The following is an 18,515-nucleotide window of genomic DNA, read 5'->3' as shown; positions in this document are numbered from 1 at the left end:
TGGTCCAACATGAGACCGACCAACAAACCAGGCTCAATCATCGTTGGTTACATTTTTATAGTTTTCATAGAACACAGAATTACAGTAGGTAGAAAAAAAACTTTTTTTACGTGAATTTCACAAGCGCCAAATTTGTGTAAGGATATGACGACGCTGTTTCATTGCTTCTGAGACGAGGGCTTCAACCAATCAGACGTCCCTTGTCTACTGTGGCTAATGGTACTGAAACGATAGTAGCTAGCATTTTTAGGAGGGGCGGATACATTGACACTGTCTGGCAATCTTGACATACAAAGTGGATGCCTCTATGCCACAGCGAAATATACCTCTTCCAATTTGCACAAGGTAAGATACGTCGTAAAGTCGCCCTGACCTGAGCCACGGGAGCTGATTTTTCAAGCTACACTAGTCGGTTTTGGCTAGCTACTGAGCCAGCGAGCAAGTGTGGGGTCTGGTCGCGAGGACAGTCCAGAATCCCATTGACATTGTGTAACGTTACAGCCTAACGCAACGAACTACTCTGGCATGCGGTTTCAGATTGATATTGGGTTGGTTAAATACATTGTTTGGACGCACGCTTGTTTCAGGTAACATTATTAGAGTGAAAATCCATGGATAACTAATTCTGACTCAGCGTAGCTAGTTGGCTAAATTAGCGTTCGTGACAGTCAGTTGAGCAGCCCGTCGACTTTTGCAGTTGAAACACATTTTGAAGTATCAGTTGATATCCACCAGCTTCTCATTACTAACCAATAACCTTACAATAAGCGTTCATATTTTTTAGATAGTTGACTAATAGCGGTACAACGGTACAATTGCCGCTCCCCAAATGTTATTGACAACATTGATTGACAGCTAGTTTAGTTAGTAAAACATTTTGGCCAGTGCCTGGGTTATTTTAAAAACTAGCTAGCTAATTCACATATGCATAACTCGCGCAAACGCCACATAGCTAGGTGCAAAGATAATTACAATGTCGTTACTAGTTAACGTTACTGTAGCTTGCTACCTAGCACTGCAGATGTAGCTAGTTAGCCAACGTTAGATTCTTCTTGCATGGGGAAAAGACGATGTAAAAATGGAAAGTAATTATCCATGTGGAGATTAACAAGGGATTATGGTTGTGCAATGACCATGGAATGGACAATATAACGTTATAAAGACAAGGACACAGCAGTGGTTACAAGACACCCAACCGACTATAAAAACCCTACCTTCCTTACTATATAAAAACGAAACAATTATGATTGCATGGATTATTCTATCGCAATCGCTAATCTGTAGCTACAGCTATCGGGTTTCATCTTGTGTGAGCTAGCTATTGCATAATGTTTTGTCTCTTATTTTGATCACACCCTTGCCAGCCCTCACTGCCATGTGTGTCATAGCAACACGTAGATACTGTGTGTTTCTTCAATCTCCTGTCACAGAATAGATGGCTCAAACGGTTCTTGTTTTGCCTTTTGTCAACATAACTAGTATAGGTTGGTAATGGTTAATGTAGATATTTTACCGCCATGATGTCAGTCTTTCAAATCCATTTTGGCCCAGCTGTTGTGAGGTCAAATGTGAGGTGTCATAGCAAAATCCTGGTGTGGTATTTTACAGATTAGTCATGGATTATGTCAATAATTTTGCATCAAGTATTTGTAGCAGCCAGCAATTACACAAATCCCCACAGGGCTCGACATTAAAGCTGGTCCTCTTGTCCATCCGACAAGAATATAGATTAAAATTGTTCAATTGGACAAGTAAAAAAATAATCACACATTACAATATCAAACAATTACACCGATCAGAGGGCAACATTGGAATAATATGAATCTATTTTTCATGTACATAAATACAAACGGGGGGGCAGGACCGAGTTTGGGAAATCCTGGTGTAGGTGATAGCCTATGCATATTGGCTACAGCCTCATGTCCAAACCAATGCTGACATGAAGCGCCAGAAAATGTAGCCAAACTTTAATGAGACTTTTAATGACATATATAGAGGCGAAATGCCAGTAAACGCACCGCACATCACCCACTTTGAATTTGAGCAGAGGCGGTCAGCATTTTAAAACTATTTAACCACAAACCTAATTGTTTAAAACCTATACTTTTTTGTTGTTTTCTAAAGCATGTCTTACCTTGTTTCAAAGTAGCCTAGCCAAATATGTCCATAGAAATGTTGAAGGAATTATTTTATTAACACTTAATATGCCATTGAAACTAGCATATTTCTCATGTTCTGTTGGTTTTTAAATCAACGTTATTTTATTGTCCAGCAGCCAAATACATAACCCTAGTCTATCAGTAAACCATGCTAGTTGATGCATCTTTAGATTTCCCATTCTTCATTTCAAATGTATATTTTAATCTCCGTCACTAGCCCAAAGGTCGTCAGATGGCGATATTGAGAGTTCATTTTACCGTCCAAACGCATTGTACTGTGTGCAACCTTCAATACACTTGTATCCCCCGTGGACTGGTTTGTGCCTAAAACATACTAATTTCAGGCTGCAAAGGTTTCGATTTCCTCAACTTTATTTAATGGCGAGAACGCGGGGGGAAAAACAGGAAAAATATGCCTTTTTTTTTTGAAACACCATTTTTTACCACCATGCGAGTGTCTAATCATGCCTAGGAATGCTACTTCCTGTTATTGCGCCCCGCATTCAGCAGACTGTTGCAACAACCTACTGCTGCAACCTGATTGTTTCATAAGGAAAGTACGCATATTTCTGCAGTTTTTTTTCACGCCTTCGCGCATTGAATACATTTGAGGAAATCGAAGCTTTTGCAGCCGGAATGGAGAATGTTTTAGGTATGAACCGTTCCACCGGGGATATGAGTGTATTGCCATTGCCAGCTGCATACAATGCGTTTGGACGTTAAGATTAACTCAATATCGCCATCTGCCGGACTTTGGGCTACTCTATCACGTTAAACCGCTCGCGATTGCTGTGCGCTTTTGAGTGATGTTTCCCCTAATAGAATTTGGAACGTTCGACAATAGCCAGGAACCGTGTGCGCATTGTTGAACATATAATATGAAGAAATACAACTTTATCAACATTTTATGATATATGTTCTGATCTGTTGCATCAGCCTCATTGCTTTTTTGAATGTGTTTATGTGCGGTGGTTGTATGAATTTTGGATCTGTCGTCCCGGAGTCTGTTTTGAATGGTAGACATACAAGATTACAAACGTATTTAGTTGTAATATTGAAAGGGTGGCCAACCATCCTCCAGGAGAGCCTTAAGAGGCAGTGAATATTTTAATACCGGTTTGAATATGCAAAGAAGCCAATAGGAAGAGTGTAGCCTACATTTTTGTATTTTTCGCAATAGTAAAATAAGTGGTTCCTTGCACCATACAATTATATAATTTTTGGGGGACAATTGGGGAAAAAAAGATCTGTTTTACAAGTCCAAAGGACAAGTGGCAAAAAAAGTTAGTCAAGCCCAGTTCCAGTTTTTGGGTCAGTTAGGCCTAGTTTATACTCTGGTTATGAGCAGAGGTGCAGGTTAGATGTTGAAATGCCAGTCTGTCCTACTACTTGTCTTGGTCATTGAGTTGTCCTTACCCCCCACTGAAGCATGTTTAACATTGTAGCAATGTTTTATGCCTAGAGACTTGTATTTTATTTGATATATCTCAGGTTTCAACCTTAAATCAGAGGTTGCTGTTGTTAAAGTTTATGGTGGCAAATAAAATCAGATATGATCATTTTCCATTGACAAGGTACGGAAGTAGTTGTTTTTAAATGTCCTGAAGCAGCTCTCATCCCTGGGATGTTTATGAAAGTTCTGTAAGAACAACATCCGGCTCTTGAATCACTTGAAAAGGCAACAAAAAAATAGCCTTCTGTGAGAAACAAGAGGATTGCAAAAGAATGCAAAAGACCCTTGATTAAGCCCAGCACTGACAGTAGGCTGCTTGAGTGCTGCTGCCTCTCTGTGTTTTCTCTTTCACATTAAGATAATTTGGCTGTCACATGATCACAGTGGCTGTTCTTCAAATTTGTTTGATCTTTCCATCTCTGACTTGTTGATATATTTAGCAAGTAGGGCCAATTTAAATAGTTACTTAGGCCTAGATAAAGCACTCTTCTTCCATTAATCCAGTCTTTGTCCTTATTTAGGCATTATGCCTATGGGATTTTTGCATATTAGTGTGAGAAAGTTCCACATCAGGAGTGACCTGTCAGGGGTCATGAACCCTGATGACATGTTGAGTATGAAGACCAACTCACGCACCAGGCCTTGCCTGTGTATCATCTTAGCCAGGGGTTCCTTTGGCTCAGTCTCAGCTAGGTAAGAGAAGAGATGGTGTAGCCAGGCCAGGGACTAGCCGACTAGGTAAAGCTTGTCAGAGCCTGTGTGATGGACTAGCCTATTAGGTAGCACTTGTCAGAGCCTGTGTACAGACCGTTTCACACCCAAGCTAGAAATGCTCCCGGGCTGCAGTCTTTTCCGGGGTGTCAAGTGGTGGCTTTGACAGGCGCGGGGTCATGTCTACTCTTGCTAACCCACAGAAGCCTCTTGCGGTATACCGTTTTATTTGGAAAAGCCACAGGATTGTTTTTCAATACTGTCAAAACTATTTATTTGAAGTTTTTCACTTAATTTAAATATTTGTAGCTACTTTTAAGTTATTACCCGCAGTCAACTTGTGCAATACCTTAGGAGATAAAGCAGATTGCGTTCTTTATTTCACCTGTCACATTATTTTAAATTATGAAGCTTACCATAGTTCTCCAGAACAGTTGAGCCAGTCACGTGTTTGTAAACAGCACAACAGGAGAAAGCGAGCTGGTGATTCCATAGCGTTCTAGATCTATTGACGAGTTTCTGTTTTGCGGCGCACAAGGTGATGAAGTTACACTCGTATGCAATTCACTAGTAAATGTTTGCCATCATATATCATAAAATGGCTTTCTGCCAGAAGTAAAAAAACTCTGGATGAGTTATCTGTACAACTGCTTTTTTCCCCTGTGCCTCCTACTAGTGTTTTTTTCTTTCTCCTTCTTTCTTCTCCTGTCTGCTCCATGTACACATGCTGCTCTTCCTTCCATTCCAGTTACTAGCGATGCTTGTATAACTTTGAGCTTGATTTGCTTATCTTTGCAATTCGTTTTTTCTCTCTTTTTTTCTCGTTAGCTTTTAGCTAACAGCGTCTGATTTCACTATTCGTTTTTGCTAATTCTGTTAGCATTCTGGTAATAGAGGCCCAATGGGCTTTTTATGCATTTTTAGTGCCCCCTTGTGTGCTATGCCGGTAATACAGTAAATCCCGGTACGAGAGAAGACCATATGGAAATCTCGATACCATCCAAACCTACCTGGATGCACACATTTTACTCTGTGTCACAATGTTTGACGTGTGCCGGTGTGGAACACACAGGGAAAAACCACTTGGCCTTACTTGCTGGCCTACATTTTATAACCCAGAAACAGTGTAATGACCATAACCGAAGCATAATCATAACAAACACACATCATGTCACTTCTCTTCCAGGAATCAAGGGATCTGTGTGTTATTGAAAAGGTGCCTTCAGTTTTTCTCCCCTAGGACAGTGGTTCCCAAACTGTGAGGCCCTTGTCATTATTATTATTATATATTTTTTTTTAAGGAACTCAGTCCGGCTTTAAACTTACTCTTGAAAGTCGTAATAGTAGAAGGCACAAGGTGCAATTTCTAAATTGGGTAGTGCATCATCAGTTCCTCTTGTCATGTTAGCCATTGTATACCTTATGTCAGAAATATCCAGATCAACTAGTCCATTTTTTTATTTCGTTTTTTTTTGCCCATAGATGTTGTTGTATATTGTCACTCTAATATCACATGAATACACATTAAACATGGCAAAATGTATAGAATTGCAAGAAAAATTGCTTTAAACTGCAACATTTTCATTGCACCCCATGACAAAATGTGTGGAATTGCAGGAAATTAGCTTTAAACATGTGAAACTCTCTCCACCAATAAGAGGGGTGTGAACAGTTTGTGTCATGAATAGTGCTTGTACCAATAGAAATAGACGTGGCGCGCTCGCGGGGTGGTGTTCCCCAATGCTGGAAGTGTGGCCCGAGTGGAAAAAGTTTGGGAACCCCTGCCCTAAGAGATATTAATGGATTTTTTCCGCTCTCTCAGCCCACTGTGCTTACGCAGTGTCCCTGGGCTGGGCCCCTCACAGGTTTCTGGGCCCATGGGAGAGGCTTGGCACAACTCTAAGACACTGTGCGTTGATGAGAAAACACTGTCAGCAAGAAGGTGAAGTGATCAGAGTACAAGCTTGGTCAACAAATCAATCGTCACTGTCACTGACAAGGCAGAGATAATGGGTCTGATAATGAATGCCCCATGCTCTGGCATTGTGTAATGAAACAAAGGAGATGACAGTATGCCACTTCAGAAAGTTATTTATCTTACTGCATTGCACAGGAAACAATCAGCTTAGGCCTAGGTAGGTCCTATCTAAAATGCCGGATGCCTTGTTTTGCTGTCTCTCTTTACCCCATTTAGCCCTGTAATTGTTAAGTCCCTTTTCTCTACAGACTATTCACAAGTTATTTTATTTTAACTGATTAGAATTGAGGCTGGGCCTGAGCCAGTGGAACATTGGAACTGGGGCTTTAGTGAATGGCCGACAGACAGGCCGGATAGCAGAGGTAATTCATGGTGGAACACAAGCTTTGCTGGCTAAATGTTTCTGCTTGTCCAAGCTTTGGAAGCGTGTGAGTAAAGTTTGGTGGTTGTTAAGCAGATATAAATCCTTGACTTGGAGACTGACCAGTTCCAATGTAAGACAAAGGTAATTACAGAGACCACCTTTTCAGTGTTGGGACAACACCAGCCTGAAGGGAATCAACGGGAAATGGGCAGGTAGTGTAGTTTACTGCTAGTCTGCTACTGCTTGTAGCCTTTTGCAACCATTTACTGTTCCCCCTTGCAACAACCTGTAGACTACAGGTTCCTTACCAGCCAAGCCTCCTAAGCCTGTCTCTGTGCGGTGCTGGCTGTTCAGGCCCGTCTCGCCGGGCCAGTCTAGGATTGGCCTGTGTTGACTTGTGTGAGTAATCTGTGCGAGATCAGCAAAATGTAATCGCCTTTAGCTCAGGCCTGCTCAGGGCATTACTAGTCACCAGTAGTCACAGTGTGCGTGGCTGAGTGTGGTGTGGTGTGTGTGTGTGCGCCACAGCAGGGCTATTGTCCTGTTCAGCAGAATGTGGGGCTGTGTGGAGCGTTGGAGTCTCACTGCTGGCCTTCTGCTTTGTTTTAATCACAGGGATTTCAGATGGAGGTTCCACAGTTGTGATGCATTATTCATGTTTAACACATGCTACTTCACTACACACAGTCTTGGAGCTTAATCCAAAATGAATCTGCGCAGCGCTAAGTGTATTGTGGTTTAAAAGGATCTGTAAGGGTTGTGTATAGGCCCAGTTCTTACATATCTGTGCAGAAATTGTTAAAACACAAACCCAGCCAGTGCTGAATGCTATATCCTTGTGTTTTGCTGGTTCATACTTTTTTTAGTATCCTTGTATTGACATTGGGTTTATGAGATGGGATATTCTAGGCAGAGCTGTTCCAGTTCCCTATGGTGTTCTAGGCTAAGCAATGTGACAACATCTGTGTCTGTCTACCAGGCTATAATACTGTGATGATTATGGCTACAGACAGTACACACACACATGTAGTTACTCCTTGGACAAATAATGTCAAGATTTAAGAACAGGTCAGGTAAATACTGCAGGGTGTATGTCTCTGTTGCTACAGTGACAACCTACTTAGTTCCACACTTTTTGTGTGTGTGTGAGTTACTGCTAACCTCCTGTGTGACTGTGTATCTTGGCAGACTTCAGCCATGGCCACGACAGGCACAGGCGCAACTGAGCCAAACCGGCCAGGCCCCCAGAGGAAGATGTCCACCACAGGGGAGAGCTTGTACAAGGTGCTCGGCCTGGAGAAAGGATCTTCCGCTGAGGACGTCAAGAGAGCCTACAGGTAACACTCAGCTTGTCTCTGGTCGTTATAGCCACATAACCTGTAAGCCTGTTTCTCCATTTCCCCGGAGCAAGTTAATGATCAGCTTTATTCAGGAGTTGGTCCATCAGACACAGAACAATTACTTTTAATGAGGTATAAGCTCTTTATAGGATTTAGAGTTTCGTGATATTTGTATGTGGTGGTGTGGAGTGAGATTAATTTATTCATCCATCCATCCATTTGTTAATTCATCCTTCTATTTACAGGAAACTAGCATTGAAGTACCACCCAGACAAGAACCCAGACAACCCGGAGGCTGCAGATAAGTTTAAAGAGATCAACAACGCCAACTCCATCCTGAACGATGACGGCAAGAGGAGGATCTACGACGAGTACGGCTCCATGGGCCTCTATGTGTCCGAGCAGTTTGGAGAGGAGAGCGTCAAATACTACTTCCTCATGTCCAAGTGGTGGTTTAAGGTGAGAGAGAGAGTACCTCATAACCCCCCAAACCACCTTTAGTCTAACAGGGTAATATATTAGGTTATCCGGGGTGTAGTCAGTAATGCTGTAACCTTCGACAGTGGGGGTGAGTAGCCCCACTCTCCCAGCTGACTGTCTCAGTGATGACATACTGACTGGACTTCTTTCACAGCCACATCACTCACACACTCATCACACTAAGCTGCTGGGATTTTATTAGACATTGTTATGGATATAATTCACTGTCTAGTACTGTCTTCTCCATGCATTAGACACCCTACTGTAATCCCTGTTGGGAGTACATTGACAGTATATAAGTATTTGTGTATAATTGCTTTAACAAGTCTCATAGTTACCTCCCTCTGAACCTGTCAGTGTACTGTGTTTTTCTGTTTCTGACAGACAGATGGCTCCAGGTGCAAAGCAGTCTTTATTTAGAAATGTGTTCTGGGTAGTTGTGCTCAGTCACTCTGAGATGTGTGGCCTTTGATGCTGAGTAGAGTAAGTAGAGAGGTCTAGATGCAGTGATGAAGATCCACTGACTGTCTCACAAACCTCACTCTGCTTTCACCTACAAAGAAAACTACAAAGCAAAGGAACATTTCAGGGAGAAACAAAACCGCTCCACTTATGTATACCCTAGAAATGCTCGGTACAATAGGATTATTGAGAGCATCCACATGTATTACACTGTCTCTGCTGTTAATATCCCCTAGCTTCTCTCACTGGATCACCCTGTAGATCTGAGGCTAGACATAAGTTCTCCTGCGAGCAGGAAGACAGCGGGTGACTGTCCCGGCTGGGTATATGTGATCGGGAGAAGCTCCATACTGATAATGCTGTGTGTTTGTGTTATGCCCTTGTGCTGCAGTCCATGGCCGTGTGCTGCACCGTCTTCTCCTGCTGCTGCTGCTGTTGCTGCTGCTGTTTCTGCTGTGGGAAGTGCAAGCCGCCGGAGGAGGATGATCACTACCAGTACGTGGACCCAGAGGACTTGGAGGCCCAGATCAAAGCTGAGACGGACAGAGGTGAGACCACGCTGGGAGGGGACGGGGATGTTTGGGGCGCTAGTAAGTAGGCTGGGGACTGTTTGGAATTGGGTAATAAACTAAGTATGCTAGTGCACATAGCCATTTTTCTATTGTATAGTATAGACTATTATAGGTGGGATAGAGCTCATGAGGAGGGTAACAGGATAAATACAGTGTGCCCCCCAATCCTTCTGTGTTGGCCCTTCTCCTGGGTCCTGGTGTCCCTACACACTACCTCAGCGACAGGCCGCCCCGCAGATGTCGGTTTTTCAGCCTGACTTAACGCTGTCACTTCCTTTCAGAGGGGGAAAGAAGAGGGAGGAGAGGCAGGGAAACAGCAGAGCACAGTTGGGGCCAGAGCAGCCAAACAGGGATGGGGAGGAAGGGATGAGGGAATGGAGGAGGAGGGGGGGGGCACCAGTGTCTAGTCCAGCTAGGCAGGACTCTGGGTCTACAGAACCTGGTCCTGCCCAGGAGGTAGAGGCTGCAGGTTAGCCCTTAGATTACCTTGATGTGCAGGTATTTATAGCTTACTCGTACTCTGAATGAGAGACTGCTGGTTCATATCATGTTGTTGTTTGGTATTTTTGGATGTGTAAAAGCTATGGATGTAGTGTCAGAACAGTGTGCAATAACATGTCAACATTAACAGGTAGCGATGTCAACAGTGTTTCTTTTCTTCTAACATTTCAAGCCCACCAAGAAGCTCTTTGTTTCACCCTCTCCCATCAGTGGTCCCCAGTACAGGTCAGAAAAGGGACAGGGGCTGGGACAGGAGCGAGATGAGGAAGATGCATGTAATCCTGTCAGATCTCAGAGGATTCTCTCAGCCTCTTGTGTCATGTCCTTAACTGGTTGGTCTGAGGACAGGACTCTCAGCTCCTTCACTCATGTTGCCTCTTTACACAGCATTTCACTCAATAGAAAACAGTCCCAAGGACTAGACTCCTAATTGCGTTGTTTTCTGTTCTGAGGAGTGATCAGTGACCATGGTGACCCCATAGTCACGACCCTTAGCCCAAGTGACTGTCACACCATTTGGACTTTCAGTATAAGGCGTTATAGGCTAAATGACGATGCAATTTGTTTTGCTATTGGTTTCAGAGATATTCACAACATGTTCAGGCGAATACCTAGATGATATGAATAATCTCCTCACCGTATCACACAAAAACAGGAACTCCAAACCAAACATGACAAGCTAACAGCACGAGGGCAGTATGGGTGTGGGGATAACATATCAGTATACTCTGGCCCAATGAGCAGGCCTGGTTTATCTCATTCTGACAGAGAGGTGTTTCTGTACGTTTGTGTTTTGATCCACCAGGTGACACGGTAATCATTGTGCAGCCCATACCTGTACCTATAGCTGTATCGAGTCCTGGGGCTGAAAGCATCAGCCTAGGCCCTGCCATCAGCCTAGGCCCTGCCATCAGCCTAGGCCCTGCCAACTGCCTAGACCCTGCCAACAGCCTAGACCCTGCCAATCCAGTGGTTGACTACCCGACCAGGCCAGTGGCTGCTGAGAACCCAGGCGAAACGTTGCCGGAGTCTAAATGACTCGTAAGCCCCCCGTCTCCCTGATGTACTTGCTGTACTCAACCCAGCTGCATCGTGTTCATCCGTCCCGCTTCCTGTGCACGTTGCCACGCCCCAGACCAACCCGTTTCACCAGACTGTGTTTGCTCATAGTGACACATGGTGCCTTTGTACTATGTTCAGCTGTTTTTTCGACTGACTCACTAACCATCCATTCTGTTTGCCTGTCAGTGTTGAGTTGCATGATGTCATGGCTGTTGCTTCCGAATGTTTTGAGCATGGCTGCATGTATGAGCTTGCCTTGTGTGTATATAATGTAGTGGACCTAATTTTGCTACAGATGGAGCAACTCGATAACAATCATTTCAGTTAATTGATCACTAAGCATTTTGTCAGTGTTTGGTCCATCGTGAATGTATCTGTAGTAACTATTTGCTGCCTTGATGATAAAGTGGATGTAATCTCTTTGTTAATTAGCCTAATCTATGCCCAGTATACCGTTACTTTACCAGTAAGACCACAGAGACGCTTATGCCGGGTGTACACTACGACTTTCAAAATCCTAACATCGCTGAGCCTCTCATGTTAAACAAACGTCTTTCCTGTAGTTTCTTGTCTTGCCAACATGGTGGTGCGCACAATAAACCATCTGGTACAGACAAGGGGGTCACACACTACAAGAGTCTTCACTTCGTCGTGAGGATTCTCCATACCACCACGTAGTCTCGCGAAAACAATGATGTGATTAGATTGTTAATGTAGCTAGAACGAGCTGTGGCTCAAAGCAGTCTCATAAACGTTTTCTGTCAGACATTGACGCATGACAAACAGAGTTGAAATTTCTATTGCTTGTGAACTTCAGAGCTGAAACGAGTTGACGCTTTGGTTTATTAAGGCAAGTACAAACGCATCCTAGTAGTCATGGCTCCTGCTCGAAAGAGTCTACAACTTCTGGGTGACGCGAAACAATGTCATCATCTCACTGGTTTCTTTGGCGAGCGCTCATTGGCTTTTGCTGATCACCGGTCTCAAAACTTGTCGTTGCACATTTCACACTACAAAAGCATTGCAGATTTTGTGCCAGAATTCAACATGTTTGAAAATATTGAGATGTCTGGGGCTGCTCCAAGACGAGATCGGTAGCTCTCAGATTGCATCTCTGACCCGCTCACATTAAACGAGCGTCGGTGACAGCCGCGTGCCCCGAGTAGGCAACAATGAGGATTTTGTCTCCAATCTCAAAAATGTATCTGGAACAGCTAAATCGGTGCCCGACTTGTGTAGTGTACTACCGGCTTTAGGCGTTTTAATTGGACGTAACAAGTGAACTTCACAAGACAAAACAGGGCCCCACAGCAGCCAAGTACTCACTCAACCCACAAGACATTAGATGCCTTCAATAAACAGTAGCCGTCTATTCATATTAAAAACATCAATATAATGTCAGGCTGGTTTGTTGAAAACCTAGCCTGTTGATATGTGCTAAAAGCACAGTCCGTTTGTCATGCTAACACAACCCTTTGACCCCTCTGGGGCCTTTTGTAGAGGTACATTACCTTTAGAAAGTACTTATACCCCTTGACATTTTCCATTTTTTTTGTGTTTACAGCCTGAATTTAAAATTGATTAATTTGAGATTGTGTCACTGATCTAGACACAATACCCCATAATGTCAGTGGAATTTAGTTTTTTACAAATGAATGAAAAACTGAAATGTGTAGAGTAAATCAGTATTCAACCCCTTTTATGGCAAGCCTAAATAAGTACAGGAGTGAAAATGTGCTTAAGTTGCATGGACTCTGTGTGCAATGGTAGTGGTTAACATAATTTTATGACTACCCCATCTCTGTACCACACACATACAATTATCTGTAAGGTCCCTCAGTCGAGAAGTACATTTCAAGCACAATTTCAACCACAAAGATCAGGGAGGGTTTCCAAAGCCTTGCAAAGGAGGGCACCTATTGGGAGATGGGTAAAAAAAATAAAAAGCAGACCCTGAATATCCCTTTGAGCATAGTGAAGTTATCAGTTATGCTTTGGATGGTGTATCAATACACCCAGTCACTACAAAGATACAGATGTATTTCCTAACTCAGTTGCCAGAGAGGAAGGAAACTGCTCAGGGATTTCACCATGCGGCCAATGGTGATTTTAAAATAGTTAATGGCTGTGATAGGAGAAAACTGAGGATGGATCAACAACATTGTAGTTACTCCACAATACTAACCTAAATGACAGAGTGAAAGGAATGAAGCCTGTGCAAAATCAAACATGTTCCAGAACATGCATCCAGTTTGAAAGAAGCATTAGAAACTTTGAGTAAGTGTTTTCCATGAAAGACAGAGCATCATAGTCAGATCCTACATAGTCTGGAATATACTAATTCTCCAATATAGTCTGGAATATTCCATGATATACACAGTATTAGGATGCCTTTTGAAAGTTTGTTCGTGGGGACATGTTCTAATGTCACCTGTGACAGTGGTAGGGACAGGTGTGTGTGGTGTGCAGTGGGAGACCAATACCCCTAAGACGAGCCACTGCTGTCCTGTCACATCCGGCCATATGTGTTTGTCATCTCACCTCATACCTACTTCCTCAGCACCATCCTCTCTGTTGGTGCTCTGTTTGTTCAACACCATGATGCCTGCTGACATGTCAGTCTATGATTCTCTCTTTAGCATTACCAAAGTGATAGCTGGAAGCTTCAAGAGACTATGGCTATATAATGATGTTGAGATAATCCTATATTATTACTATCATTATATTGTAATCTGATATAGTAGGGGTAGTAGCCTAACTAATAGTACAAGTGCTTTCTAAGCAGTGCTCTGTGCTCTTCCTCTATGCTGCATATGGATGATGTCCCCTATAAGGAAAGTGACAGTGTGGATGAGCATCGCCAGGGGAGGGCAGGTAGGTTCATGGTACACACTTGGTCATGTTCAGTAGGGTACACCGTAGCAAAATGTTTTGCGACGGAAAACAAAAATCTGTATCCTTACTGGACATGCTCAGGTAGCACATCCTTGTTTCAAAACGTTTTTCACCTACTGAACATGACCCTCGTGGAGTTTTCAATATTTCAGGACCGGTTACACCTGAGAACAGTTAAGCAAGGGCCCAACTTTAGGTCATGCCTCCTGCTAATACATTCCCATGTGAATTGCTTCTAGTTGAGACAACAGGCTATTACTTGCTGGAAATTTTTGATAACAGGATTTATTGCAACAAAGCTAGATGAGAGTTGGAAGCTTCCTGTCAACAGGGTTTACAGAGATGTTGTGTAGACTGTCATGCTTCCAGCTTGTAAATACCCTGTGTGTACCTGGTAGCCAGACTTTGCACTTGTAGCCTCAGCCTGGCTGCTTTATTTTTTTAGATTTTTTTTTACTGTAGTTACAGGCTTTTGGCTTGTACTGTGTTCATGAACCTCAACCTGGACAGATGTTCCTATTGGGATGTTTCCGCATTGTCTTCCTCATTGTTATCAGGTCATCATTAGTCTATATCTACAGAACCCTGAAATGTTATCTGATGTTTACAAAGTCATTGCCATTGACGTGTGAAATGCATTGGGATCATTGTTACCTGTCTGTACATGCCTGTTAGTTCTTCATTTGACTTCAGAATTTGACCTTTAGTATCATACAAACCATAGAGAATGCAGAAGCTACATTTATTCATAGAGCACATAGCCTATATGTAGCCTAGTCCTTTACCTACTCGTTATGGCATGGGACACTTGGCTAACTTTTCTCTATTGAGGGTTATTATTTTCCCCAGTGAGTCTGACACAGTTCAATGTCTTCCTGCAGGTCCTCGTGCCCCTATTGTGATCCAGCCACATTCCATCTCCATCGAGGTTCCAGAGACCTCCCAGCCTGCAGCCAGCCAGCCCACCTCCAAGCCCCAGCAGTGACCCTTCCCTCCCAGCCCCATCTACCCGCTGGAGCCCTCCCCTATGGTGGGAACGGCCAGGCCCCTGAGGTCCCCACACTGGAGCCCCCAGCAGCCAGCCAGGCCAACCGTCACTAGTGCCAGTCAACCAGCCAGCCAGTCAACCCCCCCATACTGTGGTACAGATCTAACTTAATGGACACGAGCGGCAGGCTGCCAAGAGACCAGGACTCCTTATGACATGATATATGTGTCTATCTATCCACCAAACTGAGGATTGGAACACTCTATCCCTCTGTTTCTATCCTCCCTCATCTATCCCCCCCTTTCTCTCTCTTGTCTCTGTTAGAACGCTGTGGGATTGGAGACTCTCTTTTTAAGTTCAGTCTGAGTTTTAAATGGCCTGAGCCAAACATTCCACCTCCCCAGAGACTAAAGCATGGATCAGAGGAAGTAAAGGCTCCCAAACAGTTTGCATGTGCTTCATTTGAACTGCATGCCCCTATTGTACAGCACTGGCAAATACATACCCCATACATCCACACCCCTGTACTACAGCCACCACCCCACCACTGCCAGCGATACCGCCAGCTGCAGGTGCTCCTACAGTATGCCACACAACCAGGGGTCTCCTCTCCACCGCCACCTGAAAGAGACCCAAGAGTGGGGCTGGATACAGTAGACATTCAAGAACAGTGAAAATGTCGGGTGGATAAAACAAGAAAAATTTGTTGATTGCTTAATTTAATTGCTAACTGTCACAATTATGTTAGTTTGACCAAAGCCAATCTATATGCCACTCACTCCATGTGTTCAACAGTCAGCTCCCAAAGAGACGTTTCTCCTCATGCCACTAGAGCCAACCTGAGAGGATTGTTTAATTGAGGTGTATGTATGCATTTGGGTCTACTATGCACTTTTGAAACCTGTGAAGTGGGTAAATGATCATTTCCAATGGACTGTTGGCTAACATGGGTCCAGCCAAGTGCTTACTGAAACCAACAGTCAGCACAATGCACTCTGTTTTGGGTGGAACTGACTACTGACTACAGCTAGCTAACTGCAACCAAACGACTTATCAAACTTTTCCCATCTCAAATGGTGGTTTTGCTTTGCATTCTCCTCATAGTCTGATGTAACATGGAGATACAGGGGAGTGGGTATGTACTGTGGGTGTCTGTTTGACCTAGCCACTAAGACCATGCTATGCCACATCCTAGATGACTACTTTGTTCGCTGTACTGCCTACAGAGATATCCCATCACTGAATATTTTAGACTTTTCATATGTTGATTTGACTTTTAAGAAGTAACACACCAGGCTGTTTTCCATGGGGTTTTGGTGGATTGATTGCCATATTTATTGTTTTATGGGCTGAAGAGGCACGACTACTAGTCTCAGTGATGAGATGATACAATGTCCGACAGCAGGGTTAGGATCTGTACAGATCACCCAACCAGCAGTTTATCTGTACTTAAGTACAGCTCTCTTTATAACCCTGGGGGTGCAGAGTCAGGGGTTTCTCAATGTTGTGTAATCAGAATAGTGAAAGCAGTGAAGTGAATGAATGTCATATTGTCATTGAGAGTTAGTCAGTCCCAGGTGTGTGTGTAGCATTGTACAAAATCGTTGTTGGTTTGTTCATGTAGTGCTGAGGTCAGTCAGTCATTCATCCCCCTCCCAGTTTTTTGTGTGGTTTGTCATTTGAAAAGGGCATTCTGTGTTTCCTGAAGAGGGGCTAGTAAATGGCGTTAACCACCTTGTGTTTTGGCTGAAGAACAACCCTGAAGATAAGCTAAACTACAATGATGTCATCAAATGATGTCAAGCAGCCATTTTATATTTTGTAGCGCTCTTCTGAGTGTTTACATAGAAATGATCTATCAGCAGCATCATTTTGTTACTGGAATTATTGCACCTTTTCTCACCTCTTCATATCAGTAAGTTAACAGCTAAAACCCACCTGAAACTTCAGACTGTTGGTTGTGTTTTCACAAACCATAATAAACATAACAGTACAGTATCTGGCCCCAGGGCTCAGAGAGGAGGAATATATTTATTCTGGTGATCCTTATCTGCTGTAAATAATAATAATCACAACCACATGTGTCACATGCAAATAACATTTTTTGAGAATCCCTGTGATTGGGAAATGTTTTAAGAATCAACCCCATTTAAATGGTGTACATTGTCCTTTATTTATTTTTTTATGTCAAACCGAAAGAGCTGTTTTAATTAAACACGTTGACAGACAGTTGGGAAGAGCGAACCCTAGACTAGCCAACGTGGTCCTTACCAAGGGGCAACTGGTTGACAGAGGAGCTAGGCTATGTCTTAACTGGTTGACAGAGGAGCTAGGCTATGTCTTAACTGGTTGACAGAGGAGCTAGGCTGTCTCAGCTGGTTGACAAAAGAGCTAGACTGTCTCAGCGGGTTGACAGAGGAGCTATGCTGTCTCAGCGGGTTGACAGATGAGCTAGGCTGTCTCAGCGGGTTGACAGAGGAGCTAGGCTGTCTCAGCGGGTTGACAGAGGAACTAGGCTATGTCTTAACTGGCTAGGCCACCATAGCTCTGGTCTACAGTAGTAGGCAGGCAGACAGTAAGTATATATCTGCTCTGAGTGTAGGGACAGGGCTGTCCCCATGTTGTCACTCCCCTATAGAACACGGGACTATGGGGACTCGGCCACTAATAATATGATTGATTGATTGTAATTTTGTCAATGCTTTCATTATGTCATTCATTATTCACCATGTCTTTCATGGACAAAAATGATCTGTAAATGTGTATTTATATATAATGAAATTGAAACAATTAAAAGAAGGGGGATTTGTACAATGTTTGTCTTCTATGTGATTTATTGTGTACTCAATTCACAACACTGAGAATAGTTTGTGTGATATCAAAGGAATGGCTCTCAGTTCTCCATGAACAAACAAAGTATATCTGTTCACAGAAGAACGCTATTCTTTCTCTGTTCTCTCCGGCAAAAGAACACCACTCGTTGGTGAAGATATGATCTGCTGCCATGAGAAAAAGTACCAAACTATCTTTATCAGGAATAGCTCAATTGTAGCCATTAGCCACAGTAGTGACACTAGCTACATTGTAAGCGGGTGGCTGCCTGTAGGCTACTCCAGTAAAAGAAATGCAACCAGGAGGTGGAGTAAACTATGGATGGAGATTTGGCCGCAAACGGGTACGGTATGGTGTGTGCTTGGCTTACTCTGCACAAAGCCTCCATGTCCTATAAACGTCCCCTTAAGCTTATTAGCAGCTCGACCCATAGAGATAGATAGAGTACTCATGGATATAACCTGTTTTAACATTGTCATTGAGGGCTTCTAGCATTTTAAAATAGTCAACTGGGTGGGGATTCCTATGAGTTAAGAGCATAGAGAATGATAGAGGCCTCTAGCGAAAGGTCGTTTTAGCATGGGGCAGCGCTGTTGAGGGCTTCCATCATGCTTCTGCCATTTTAAAGTAGTCAAAGTCAACTGGGTGGGGATTGCTATGGGTTGTAGCCTCAAACGGAGCTACCCATACTATCACATACACAATAATGGCACAGATA

The 18,515-nt window shown here is 43.3% G+C and overlaps 1 protein-coding gene across 4 annotated transcripts; it reads left to right on the top strand.

The window, feature by feature from the left end:
• Positions 1-10: 10 nt before the first annotated feature.
• Positions 11-17,779, top strand: LOC139556351 (dnaJ homolog subfamily C member 5-like). 4 transcript variants are annotated; one of them, XM_071370216.1, is made up of 7 exons: positions 11-345; positions 7,854-8,002; positions 8,251-8,464; positions 9,339-9,495; positions 10,826-11,061; positions 13,917-13,956; positions 14,859-17,779. In XM_071370216.1, exons 2-5 carry the CDS (start codon positions 7,863-7,865, stop codon positions 11,056-11,058), a joined length of 744 nt encoding a protein of 247 aa, XP_071226317.1. In that variant the 5' UTR covers positions 11-345; positions 7,854-7,862; the 3' UTR covers positions 11,059-11,061; positions 13,917-13,956; positions 14,859-17,779. The 4 variants fall into 4 exon arrangements, with proteins under 4 accessions (XP_071226317.1, XP_071226319.1, XP_071226321.1 ...); XM_071370219.1 differs by lacking the exon at positions 11-345 and adding an exon at positions 428-587; XM_071370218.1 differs by lacking the exon at positions 13,917-13,956.
• The last annotated feature ends 736 nt before the right edge of the window (positions 17,780-18,515 follow it).

This window comes from Salvelinus alpinus, chromosome 27, assembly GCF_045679555.1.
Source record: "Salvelinus alpinus chromosome 27, SLU_Salpinus.1, whole genome shotgun sequence".
Classification (NCBI taxonomy): domain Eukaryota; kingdom Metazoa; phylum Chordata; class Actinopteri; order Salmoniformes; family Salmonidae; genus Salvelinus; species Salvelinus alpinus.
Note: the sequence above shows the minus strand (reverse complement) of the source record. Positions and strands in the feature narration are given on the sequence as shown.